The sequence below is a fragment of the Thermobia domestica genome, chromosome 16, assembly GCF_964235325.1.
Source record: "Thermobia domestica chromosome 16, izTheDome1.hap1.1, whole genome shotgun sequence".
Taxonomy (NCBI): Eukaryota; Metazoa; Arthropoda; class Insecta; order Zygentoma; family Lepismatidae; genus Thermobia; species Thermobia domestica.
This window is the reverse complement of record NC_137469.1, coordinates 149,529,318-149,542,272: the sequence shown is the minus strand read 5'-3', so window position 1 is coordinate 149,542,272 and position 12,955 is coordinate 149,529,318. Positions and strand designations below refer to the sequence as shown.

Sequence of the window (12,955 nt, the reverse complement as noted above, 5' to 3'; positions counted from 1 at the left end):
AAAGTGCACACCACAAAAGACAAAGATAGCACAGCATTTAAATTAATTCTAAGCAAAAATGTTTACTTACGCAATTCCACCCATTTACCCCCGCATCATGCGCCAAATTACCCCATGGGGGTAATTGGAAAGTACAAATTTTAACGAAATTTTAACTTCCTCACAGTGAGAATTCAAGATCGCTGCTCTTCACGGCACCATCCTTATGATATAGATGCGCGATTTATTGTGACTCAAACTTAAACACACACAAACCTGATCCTCGGTTTCAAATATCATTTCTCAACCAAATAAGTTTTTTTTTCTTTTTGTCATTATTACACCCTCTCAAAATTCATCTAAGCATTTTTTTCCTGATCAACATCTATCCACCCAAAATTTTGGAGTAATTAAATTTCATAAAAATACACTAAAATGCAAAATATAAAATTTTAAATTATTTTCGCCCAATTCCCCCCTGCACCCAATTCCCCCTTCTACCCTACATAGAAACTATCATTAGAATTTAAGTTATTGTACATGAAGAATGAATCCCATTTCATATATCATGTGATTAAATAAAGTTTTGCAGGTTATTTTTAGTAATGGACCTAATGGTGAACAGTTCAGAGGTAGTAGGATTAAATTTATATTGCCCAATACTTGTATTCATTAGTTTAACTAATACAGCATCGTAATCTGAAAGGAAAATTTTCTTACGTTCCTGATTAAATATTCTGCTTTTGTTTGTAAATATGTTACATAAGCATGATCTGCCTCTGGTCGATTTATGACTTGCCACCTGAAGATCATATTGTCTAAGTAGATTTTGTAACTCATATAATTCGTTTCTCGTTGGTAATACCAAAATGTGCGTTTACATCACCTCTTGCAACCACCTTATAATATTGCTAGTTGTTTTAGTAATGTCAATAACTCCTCCAGTCTTTTTCTAAAGACATCTTGGTCACCATTAGGCGGCGATTTATAAATGGATACAATTATTAAATTTTATTATCTTTTACTAATCTAGAAAAATTGCAGTTCACTGTTAGGATAAGTTACATCAACTTAGTTTAATTTAATGTGACTATTTACATGGATGACACCACGTATATATTTACCTCTACTACAGCTATTTCCCAGAACAAAATCTTTTTATTGTATTGGAGTTCCATGTCTGTACTCCAATGTACACTCACTCAGAAAATATTTCCGTCATTTTCGGAAGAAAAATCTGATATAATTAATGATTTATCTTTTAGACCTTGTACATTCATAAAATATAATTTTAGATCATTACAGGTGTTGCTTGTTAATGGCATACTGTTAATCTAGTGTATCTTACATGCCCCACCTAAAGGTCAAGCAAGATCCATTTTCTATGATTAGATCGTTTAGTAACCGATAATTCTTCCCTGGGTCCCAGCAGGATTATGTAAGGTACATACACCAAAGTACGTTTGTATATTGGGTATACCTCTAGGAAGATAATATTTGAACCAAAGGCCTTTCAAAATAAAGTATTATCCATTTCCAAAAATTAACTTAACGAACATTTTATTAACCAGATAATTTAAAACAAGTAAAAATTCATAGATAGAGCGAAGTTCATATGGAACAACCTTGAAATATCAATCGTCAGGTATCAATTTCTATTCTCATAGACTAGATGATGATAATAAATCTTTGTCTGTGACAGTATCCTCTACAAGAGATATTCTACTGTTGATCCACTAGAATAATTCTCCTAATTGTTTATTCATATTTAGATATATAGGCCTAACTTATTATCTTTAACACTGTTCTAAAAAGTTTTCTCCCTTTTTCCCAGCATTTTTGCTTAATTTTATTCTATGCCAAATATCTTATTCGGACTCTCAACGATGGAAAATTAAAAATAATAATTTTAAAAAGTGTAGTTAAAATAGACGTATTATAATTTGTAATAACACACTGAGCAAGTAGCTATCACTGTGCTAAAAATATTGCAAATGTTAGTCATCTAACTCTATATTGAATTATATATAAACTCACCTGTGTTATTAAATATAAACATTACTGCAATCATGCTATGTTTTGTCCTGTTGCAGCGCATAAAATACATTTATAGTTAGTGCTTTCTCTATTTTATTTTTTTAGTCTAAATGGACGTTCTACATGGAAAATTCTTAATTTGTACATTGCAGTACTAAAATTTAATTCTTTTATTTTCAGCATTGTCTACGTTTAATCTTTTTAGAGCAGAGTGAATAAGTGTGCATTATACTTAACTGAAAGTTTCTTGATTCTCAGATTGCGACTAATATCTGCTTATTTATTGAAGTTGTTGTTTAATTCAATCACCAATTATTACTATCCTTAGAATATCTTTACAAATAGTTTATGGGTCAAGATTTTACAGATTTAGAAACTGGTCAACATCATCGTAATTTCTTGGAGCAGCAGAATTGTGCAAATTTCATAAATACAATAATAGCAGCAATACTTAGTTTCGCGTGCGATGAGAAATCGAAACTTGCTGTGATTTAGTAAATGAAGTTATGAAGGGCTAAAAGTATATATTGTTTATGAACGCGCATCTGTCCTCTTAAACCCTCATATTTAGCTGACATTCGCAGTTGCAAGGTCTTTCGATCCGTATCTCAGATAACCATAAAAATATGATTTTGTGTATTAACAAGAAACAATGCTTGTACAGTAATGTCTTCTAGTATATCATATCTACATAGCATTGTTAAGACATCATATATATTGTAATATATATGATATGATCAAAGTAAGGTTTGCATCATCTAACTTCAAGAGATAGTGTTTGACTTGTTTTAAAATTAAAATATTCAGTTATGACTTTCTAAAAATTATGTACATCATTATTTCAGATGATGGGCCCTCGAGGATTAAGACGAGCAACACAAGTCGCCATTTTAAACGCAAATTACATGAGCAAACGCTTGGAAGGACACTATAATACATTGTATAAAGGAAAAGATGGATTAGTTGCTCATGAATTCATTCTCGACGTCAGAGACTTTAAGAAAACTGCCAACGTCGAAGCAGTAGATATTGCAAAGAGACTAATGGACTATGGTAAATAATATATATATATATAACTTAGCAGAAAAATCGTGAAGACATAATCACGTACTTTCAAAAAGGTATACTATCAGCACTATTAGTTAACGCTTTATCAGAGAGGGGAAGAAGTAGAGAAAAAAACGAAGAAAACTTAGATGAGGAAAGAACTGTGCAGCATCTAGGGCATCTAGGGAAAGAACTGTGCAAAGCGCCATGTTGAGAGGTAGAGTCACGAGATCTGTCATGTGTTACCAGAATTAAAATTGATGACTTCAGTGAAAGAAGACAAAAGTAATACGGTGGGTAAGTCGGTAAGAGCAGAAGTACGAAATAATAATAAATGGAGAGAAATAATTGTATGACATAGAAGAAACAAGATTCATTAAAATATATAAATTAATGTAAAAATTAACTATAAATAAGCAAATAAAAGATAACGTTGAATAAAAAGAATGCGGGAAAAATAATAGTAGAAAATCAAGCAAATCTTTAGTACTCGTTGAATTTACTTTTGATTTATCACATTAACGTTTTAACCGCAAAATTAATGTTGAACAAGCCATGTATTTTCCCCTAATTTTGTTCTAAATAGCAATGAGTGAATTTTCTTGAGAAAATCTAAGTCTAATCCCAAATTTGATGGTCAGTTACCGAGGAATCAAATGTTTGCACAGAAAAGTATTTCACGTATATAAAATGCAAGTCAAGCTCTATCTCCATACCAAGTTTTGCCAATTAACTCTATGAAAATTCCAATTATATCAATCCGATGCCAGTTAGTTATATGTACTATCCGTGATAGAAGGCAAACGTCCCTTCTTAAAATTTCCTTTTTGGGAGACATACTCATAAGCTTAATTATCTCAATAAAGTTCTTCGTTCAAAAAATTCTCATGTGATGACTGATGTTTCCTCGCTAAGAATTTTGCAGCAGTTTCAACACAAAAAAAAAAAATACGCATGTCATGAACTGTTTCTTCAGAATAGTCTCTGCAGGTGATACGTTCATAGAAAATTAGTAAGATATGGATTATTTTGACAAAATTGAGAAGTATTGGTGTCTAATAGTTTCCTAGCATATCATAGAAACTTAATTTATGTTTTACTGTCTAAGCATTATATTGTGCTATTGAAGCTATATTCTTTTAGTTGAATGAATTTTGACAAACAAGTGACAGAGTAGGTCTAGTAACAAACCCATTCCAAATCTAAATATAGTGGAATTTAATGAGCCGGTCTACGGTATGTGCAACCCATGCATTTTCATACGGCGACAAGGATGGGGGGGGGGGAGGTGGTGACAAAAATCTGGCATGAAGTGTACAAATTTGAAAATATAAAAATAGAATTGTTTAAAATGAATATTTCTTGTTTGAACCTAACTTCATCATAATTTAATAAACTGGTTCGTCTATATTCATATTACATACATAAATCATGTTTAAGTTGCAATGCGATGCGTGCTTATAGTCGAGTCGGTGAACGGAATTAATATCATACAATGCTACGCGAGAAAGGTCACTTGTAGACTTGAGTAAGTGCATTTCCAATTCCCTTATTAATGTGACTTACATATTTCACTCAAGTTCAAAACAGTACCATATTAGTGAAGAAGGTAGTTCAAATTTAATTACTAACGAACATATTTCAATTTTATACGTTCTCACCGGCGCTACAGTTATTATTAATAGTCTATTATTACTACTACTGAGTGTTGTAAATAATTGCGCTCATTTCAGTCAGCTTAATTGAGCATGCTCGTTTTTCGTGAGTTTTTTCATGAGCTAACTAATTTTGAAACGTTTTAGCGTGAGCTGAGTTTAACTCAAAATGTAGGTAAGTTTGAGCGTAAAACCACACTAAATTTCACACTCAACATCGGATATTGTAATATTTTCTGTATGGGAGCTAGTAAAGTCAAAGGTACACGAGTTTTTGCTTCCCTCATCTATTTTACTATAAATGAGATCAAATAAAATCTTTGAATATTTCTCTAAAGATCGTTGTGAGATCGGATGAGTGTCCGAAAGACTTTCTACCCCGCAGCAGCCGGAAAAGGTAGGTAATTAAATTTGATACTTTTTATATACATGTATTAAAATTGATTACAATTAATAACAAAATACCTATATTTATGAACATCGTTGTGATTGTATTTCAACGAATCCTTCATATAAAAATTGTATAATATAAATACGTAATATCGGCAAACTCCTTTTCATATGTCTAGTCTAAACTGAACCTTTACCACACCCTTATATGAAAACCCGATGACGACAGCAGGAATTTCAGGGAATATTAAATTGGCTGCAGTACGTTGAAACTTTTTATTGTATTTACGTACTTTCGACAACTCTACTTCATCTCAATTTATAATATGTTATTTTGATAAAGTAAAAATGTATTGAAAATTTGCAACTTTTCTTGGCATTTAATGTTTACGTGACAAATATATGAAAATATTCTATAATAGTTGATCTTTCTTTTTTGTCTGTTTATTCTTATGTGGTTATGTTCTATTTCTGGAGGTGGTTTCTTTTATCTGTTTATCCTGTTAAATAGGTTATTTTTGTGTGCGAATTTCTAAAACACAAAATGTAAAGTTCTGCATAATGATATTTAAATTGTAAAAATTTAATGTATTTTGCTCATAGTGTTCTCTTTATCTGTATTTTCTTCGTCTAACAGGATTCCATGCACCTACAATGTCATGGCCTGTAGCAGGTACTTTGATGATCGAACCAACTGAATCTGAAGACAAACTGGAACTGGATCGCTTTTGTGATGCGCTTGTTTGTAAGTACACTACAGATTAGTATTATCGCCCAACATATTATACTCAATGATTTCATATAATATTGTCAAATAAGCTCAATCCTGAAATCAATTAACTCACTACTTGTATTCTTTATAACGACAGAAACTGAACCATGTTACATAATTATACAAAACCAGTGACTGGGCCTTCTTAAAAATTGTCCTGCACAGTTTCGATTAATACTCCAATAACATTCGGTAGGTCGGAATCATTGAAAAAATCTCACATCACAACGTATTTAATGATATTTCTGACTTGCTTACAAGTTTAAAACTGTTCAAGAATGGGATATGTTTCAACTTCTTTGAATAATTATATCATGAGAACATGAAGAAAACAATGATTGATATCAATGCATTTAAAGATAACGAAGTAATAAGTCACTAATATTAATCATTCTTCTAAATGTACAGAGGCCACCGTGGCTCAATGGTAAAACGTTCACTTCTGGTGCGTGGGGGCCCTGGTTCGATCCTAGCTCATACTAAGTGAACTTTGTGGTAGACAAACACCGTGTGTGTGGGTTTTTCTGGGTTCTCCCGTTTCCTTCCACTTTCTTCATACCACTATTTCATTGATTTTTCATCATTGTCTCCTTTACCTACACGACATAATCGTGTGGCGCAAAACTGAAAATTTCATTTCTCTTCTAAATGTGCAAACTACAGATATTATTGTGTATGCATTAGAAAGTTGCACACTGCATAAAAATTCATAAGATTATTTATGTGATCCTCTCAACAGTTTTGAATTTATAAATAAATACTGATAATGACACATGTTGTGATGCGAGATTTTTCAATTACTGACTTTGATCTACCGAAATTGACAGGTATCTGTCGAAACTATATAGAACAATTTTAAAAGACAGTTATTGCTAAGTATTTTGTCAAATTACAAACCTACATAAAGTTTGTAATATTGCATTATTCACATTATGACAGAATAATTTGAAAGTACGACTTATATACACAGATTACCAAAATAATAGAAACACTTTAAAAAATGAAGCTTAGGTGATTAGGAAGGCGATGGACTACTTTTAGCCTATAGTAACTTATATTCGTGCCGGAATTGGAACACACAACCTGTAAATAGTTTCCAGAAAAGTGGCGACCATTTCTCATGCAGAACAGCACTCAGTTGCGCCAGCGATGGTGGGAAGGGAAATTGAAGGAGACTCGCCTCTCTAAAAGTGACCTTAGATGTTCAAATCTGGAATTTACGAGCGGGCCTAAAGAAGTGTTACAATTAATACTCATATTTCAGAAACTACATCTGAAACTACATGTGTGGCTGTGTGTATTGGCGAATTGTCGTCGTGAAAATCTGTGTCATAGGATGCACCTGGTTATCTAAACTGTCCATATAGTCACTAACATTAATTCGTCGTTTGATGATGATGATAACAGGATCAACGTAATACTGTGAAATTGCGAGCTGCACCAAAACAAGATCAACGCCATGTTTGACGGTAGGAAGTAGGGAGTTCGAAACATTTTTCTATTTGGACGTCTAACATACATAAGTCCGACCTGCTGTTGGAAGCAAGGAGAAACATAACTTCATTAGACCTTATTACTCTCCTTCAATCATCGGCGTTTTACGTTTCATGTTCTTACCATGATCTATTTCGCATTACTGGTAGGAGGCGATGACAAGAAGTTTTAAAGTTGCAATCCGAGCGCGAATATTGATGTTCAGCATTTCTTGTCGTTCGTTTTCGATGCTGGTTGAGTTCTACACTCGTCATGTCACATTAGCTCTAATTGCATCAAAGGTGAGCGTTCTGTGACTGCTCTTTATCTGAAAGAGAGACCGTTTCATCTCCGTCTTTCTGCTCTCGCTTTCTTGCGTTACAAAAGGAGAAAAGAAATCATATTGAAATTACATGTTTCTTACATCGATTACGCTTTGCAGAGCATTCAGTTACGGTTCAAATTATTCGAATAACAAAAAACAATGTCCGAATAACACTCTCAGGCTATTTCATTTGGTCTGAATTCGATAAAGTTATTAAGATAATAGTTTTAAAATGTGATGTTAAAAAAAAATTAAATTTTAAATTTCAAGAATAATAAACTAACAACTGGTAAGAACCGGAACCAATTTAAGACAAAGTTATCAAACCGAGATGCTTATCAATTTGCATGACATCTTTTAAGTTTAAACACAAGTTTTTGGTGGATCGTTTAGGGACTTCAGAAATGATTAAGTGGAATCTTGAACTGTACCCGATATGAAACATGTATCGCATAAGCATAAAAAATTTGAAGGCATACTCTGGTCTTCCACTGAGTACTAAAATAAATTTTGTGTTTACCTACCACAGTAAGTTTCGTAGCTGCTACTGATGAGAACCAGCAGACAGTTTTTAGTTTAATGATGCAGTTTCCTTTTAGTTTCCAAACATCTACCAAGGGCTTCATTAAAATGTCAAGTATAATTACAAAATAATTACGTAGAATTAAAATAGAAAGCATGTGATAAGTGCAATAGGAAATCAAAGAAAGAACTTCCGAAAATTTTAGTTAGAAATTAATTTTAACAAAAGAAACACTGACCAAAGCTTAAAACCCTTCTATAATTTTAACGGTTTCGGACATCTAACTTATCCTTCTTCAGACACTATCGACAATAAATGAAAATACAGACATAAATATAGTCATTGTTATGACAAAGTTTAAATTCTTTACCAGTCATATATATATATATATATAGCCATTATTATGAAAAAGTTTAAATTCTTTTAACAGACACATATATAGTCATTGCTATACTTTTTTTATCTTCTATGTGCTAAGGCCTTCAGCCAATCCCGTTCCAATAGTTTGTGTTAGAAAAAGGAGCATTAAAATTCGTTTTCGTTTGGTGGCGCAAATCGAGAATATGTGAAATTTGTAACTGCTTTTGCTAGAACGTCGAAATTTCGTCCTGATGTTTATTATGATGCGTAGTTTCCGAATGCGTGCTTAAACTGGAAAGAAATAGTCATCTTCGGTGTCAGAAAGTACTAGGAATATTTTTAGGGGGCGTCAAATTCTAGACAACTTGTAAATATGATGGAAACACGAGATTGCGTTCAAATGTGTAGATTGCTGCGTAAGTTAGGGGAAAAATCGGACATGTTGGAAAAGTCGTCATCTTCGTTTCAATATGGCGGTTCAGAAATTTGTAACCATGAAAATTGTAGGTTGTGCTCATGGTAGAAAAGTCAGGTTTTGCTATGTTATTAAGAATGAAATGTAATTTAAGTGAAGAAACAAATCATTGGAGAAATCGACATCTTGAATGCAAAGTTGCCATGTTGTTGAATTGGCTTGTTCTGCCTGGTTATTTGCTATTTAAGAGTATTAGAACAAACAGAAATAAACACATTAGCTTGGCTGAGCGGTAAAGTATCTGTCTTCTAAGTAACAGATCTGGGTTCTATTCGCGGTGGAATGTTTTATTGTCTTGCATTTTTTTCTTATCTTCATTGCTTCGTATAAGCAAAGTAGTTTCTATTCGTATTGCGCGAAGAAAATAATTTTCGTTATTGCGTACTTACGAGGGAAAGGATATATTTATACGGCAACTGTTAAGATGGTCTCTAAACGAGACAGTATATTCGTGTGAAGTTTCGAGACAATACTGAAGTATTTAAAAACAAACATATGTAACTTTGTAGATGGGGCATCACCATTGTTTTTTTTTCAGAAACAATGTTCTTGGGGGCACACTTAGTATTCCGAGCAGCACTGCTGATAATATTCTATTTATTATTGTATTATAGATGTATTATTTTGTTCTCCTCCGGGGCACTCTGAGAGCTCCGAGGGGCAGTGCCCCCTACAAAAAGTCTGGGAGAAGCATTGGACATCATTTCCACGATCTTATGTCCAGACCAGACAACAATACATTTTGTCTGGCGACAACAGTGTGTGCCTCAAACCGGAAATGATTGCAGAAAATCTCCCCTTTTATGGCCCTCGTTAAGATACATGTTTATACCAAGTTTTAAGTCTATACCACAACTGAAAAGTATAAGATTATTTATTTTAAGGAAATACACACACACACACCCACACCCCTCAAAATACCTCACGAGCTATAGCGAGTATGTTTACATCAGTAATAGAGTCAAGTTTAGAAAATCCAGTTACATATAAATTTAAACTGTTTAGCGGGGTAAAAGTATGTGGACTTACTATACCAAATGTTTTTCCAACATATTTACTCGCATGAAACATACTGTAAGTAAATACACATTTATGCGTACTCTCTAAATATAATAAAATATTAATAAAACAACATAATACCGTTCAGAATACACATTTTAAAGAAATCCTCTGGACACAATAGTAATAAATATACTGTGATAAAATAACGAATTGAATTTTGAAATCATAATGTAGTAATGGAATGCAATTTTCTTTGTATTTATACATAAATTCAAGGAATATTCCCATTTTGGGGAATCTTCCCGGGAATTTGCCCATCACTAGCTATATCTGCGATTGCGGTGTTCAATGTGAATTACGAGTATTTTCTTACGATAAGTTTCACCCCCGTTACATTAAAATTTCCCCAAAGAAAAATCTTCTGAAATCATCACTGCTTCGAATTGTCAAAGTAGATATGAGACCTTGAACTTGACACCCTTAATCAGCAGTTTTCATTACCTTTGACCTGTTAAGTCAGCATTCGCAGCATAAAAATGGTATTCTTGGGTGATAGGGAAAAGCAGAGGGGAACAGAAATTATGTCGTTTTGTGTCCTGTTTGAGAAGCCTTTCTTCTTCCTCTTTTTTGTGGCCACATGACTATTTTTCCCAGGGGTATTGCTGTAGCCTTGTGAAAAGGTTGTAGTGAGCCGGAAATTTTTACACCAAATTGCTAAGAATTTTTGCCACACTCCACTTTTATTCTCTTTTGACAATTAGCTTCCCTAATTACGACCAAGTACCTATTTTCACAAACTAATTAACTGTTAGTAAGAACACAAGAGATAAAGGTATCTTTCTCAAAAACTGTTCTTCCCTAAATATAAATTTTATACACTCGATCAAAAGATCCAATATATTTCAATAAAAAATTTCTTGTGCGGCTTATATCTGGAGAACTACGTACAATGTAGACAAACCCAATCTATCATTTAACTCATGTGCTTATTCCGTTGAAAATAGGAAAACTCGATTTAGGGGCCATTCAAAAATTTTGTGGGCCCTGATCCAAAAACTTACAATATATTTCAATCAAAAATTTTCTTGTGCGCATTATATCTGGAGAAATACATACAGTGTAGCCAAATCCAAACTATCACTTAACCAGTATGATGTGCTTATTCCGTAGAAAATACGAAAACTCAATTTAGCGGCCGTTGAAAAATTCTATGGCCCCCGATCCAAAAACTAATTATTGGCCAAGATTGCAATGTTTTGTTGCATTTTTTGATCATTCCTAAAGTTCTTGGCCAAGATCCCTATCTTTTTATTCATTTTTGATCATTCCTAATATTCTTATTTTTATTCAGATTACAAGCTGTTGTATTTTTCTAAAAGAAGCAAAAACGTAAAATAAATGAATGTTGAAAGCCCTCACATCTCACACATCCTCATCGCAATCTTATCGACTCCGATATTCTCCTCTTCTCTGTCTGTGCTCATAAGTTCTATTTGAACATTTTTTTTAAAGGATGTTCTCTTGCAAATACTTATCGCATAGCCACTATAGAAAAAGAGTAAACATATTCTCAGTGCATGGATCATCATCATCATCATAGGTATTCTGCCTTTATTGGCAGGTCATGGATAGTATAGGTTAAATGTTATTTCACAAAGCAAAGTAAACAAGTATGTTAATATAAAATTTTCAGTTTCTTCTCCACTTGTGACAAAAGTTTAATTTCATAAATTAAGTTGTTCTTTCTATTCTTGACATCTTTCAGTGAAAATTGTCAAAGTATGTAAAGTTTATTATTGATGTATGCTACAGTTTCAGCCTTGACCAAATCAGACTACTGTCTGACATTTATGATTACTTATTATTTTGCTTTAACTTCAATTCAAAGGTACACTCATGTCCAAAATTATTGTCACATGTCTATAAATATGTTGTTGTAGAAATATAATTTGATAACGAATTCGCCCGGTATTTCTTATAATGTTAGTATACCAACTTTATAGGAACCAAACAGCTGTTATAGGAAGAGACCAGAAGGAAGCAAGAATAAGTAAAGGAGTGAGGCAAGGATGTGGACTTTCACCTCTCCTGTTCAACGTCTCTATATACAAGATTCTATGAAAGAATTCTTTGAGAAAGACTAGAAAGGCGTAAAAGTAAATGGTCAGGTTGTCAGCACAATGAGGTTTGCTGATGACGTACCATTGATAGCGGAGAACGATGAGGACTTGCAGGAAGCACTTTCAAACTTGAACGACCAACTGGAGAAAACATGTAAAATGAAAATAAATAAGAAGAAAACCAAAGTGATAAAGTGCACAAGAGCAGGACAGAAAGAGGCAAACGTATGGCTAGATGGAGAGAAAGTCGAAGACGTTAAGACTTTCCCCTATTTAGGAAGTCGAACATCCTCGGACGGAAGAAGTGAAAAATACTTAGGGGAGAGTTCCTGATATCGCACAGGGTTCTAATCGCACCACCCCTAGTTTAAAAAGAAGCGTAGTACTAACAAGCCATCTGGTAGTTAAATTAAGTACTTAAGCATATTTCCATAATTACAGAGTAAAGTGATGACGTTCAGTAAGTTATGTGTGTGTGCAGCTGCAATACAATATAATTGGAGTATTCCTTACTAATATTCGGAGTATTTTACAGTAGAATAGGGATGAAGGTAAGAGAATTAGCTTATGTTTCAATAAGTAGTAATAAACAAATTACCATTAATATTATAGTGACAAACTCAAGTTATTCTTTTTTTTTTAATTTGTGAGGTATTTAAAGATTTTTTAAAGAATGTAGTTTCCTAAATCGCACTACTACCGTGTGTCCGAAATCGCACCAGTGTGATTTTGGCTCCCGTGATGAATTGTATTCTCCTGGTTTCTTTCTCGTTACAATTCACACAAGGTGGGCACAT

General features: G+C 33.2%; 1 protein-coding gene across 3 annotated transcripts in view; it reads left to right on the top strand.

Annotated features, from left to right (window-relative positions):
* Positions 1-12,955, top strand: part of LOC145673469 (glycine dehydrogenase (decarboxylating), mitochondrial) — a 428,549-nt gene that overhangs the window by 339,731 nt on the left and 75,863 nt on the right. For all 3 annotated transcript variants that reach the window (XM_081743192.1, XM_081743190.1, XM_081743191.1), the window contains 2 exons: positions 2,862-3,069; positions 5,746-5,853. In XM_081743192.1, coding sequence (XP_081599318.1) covers positions 2,862-3,069; positions 5,746-5,853 — 316 coding nt within the window. The remainder of the gene's footprint in view (positions 1-2,861; positions 3,070-5,745; positions 5,854-12,955) is intronic.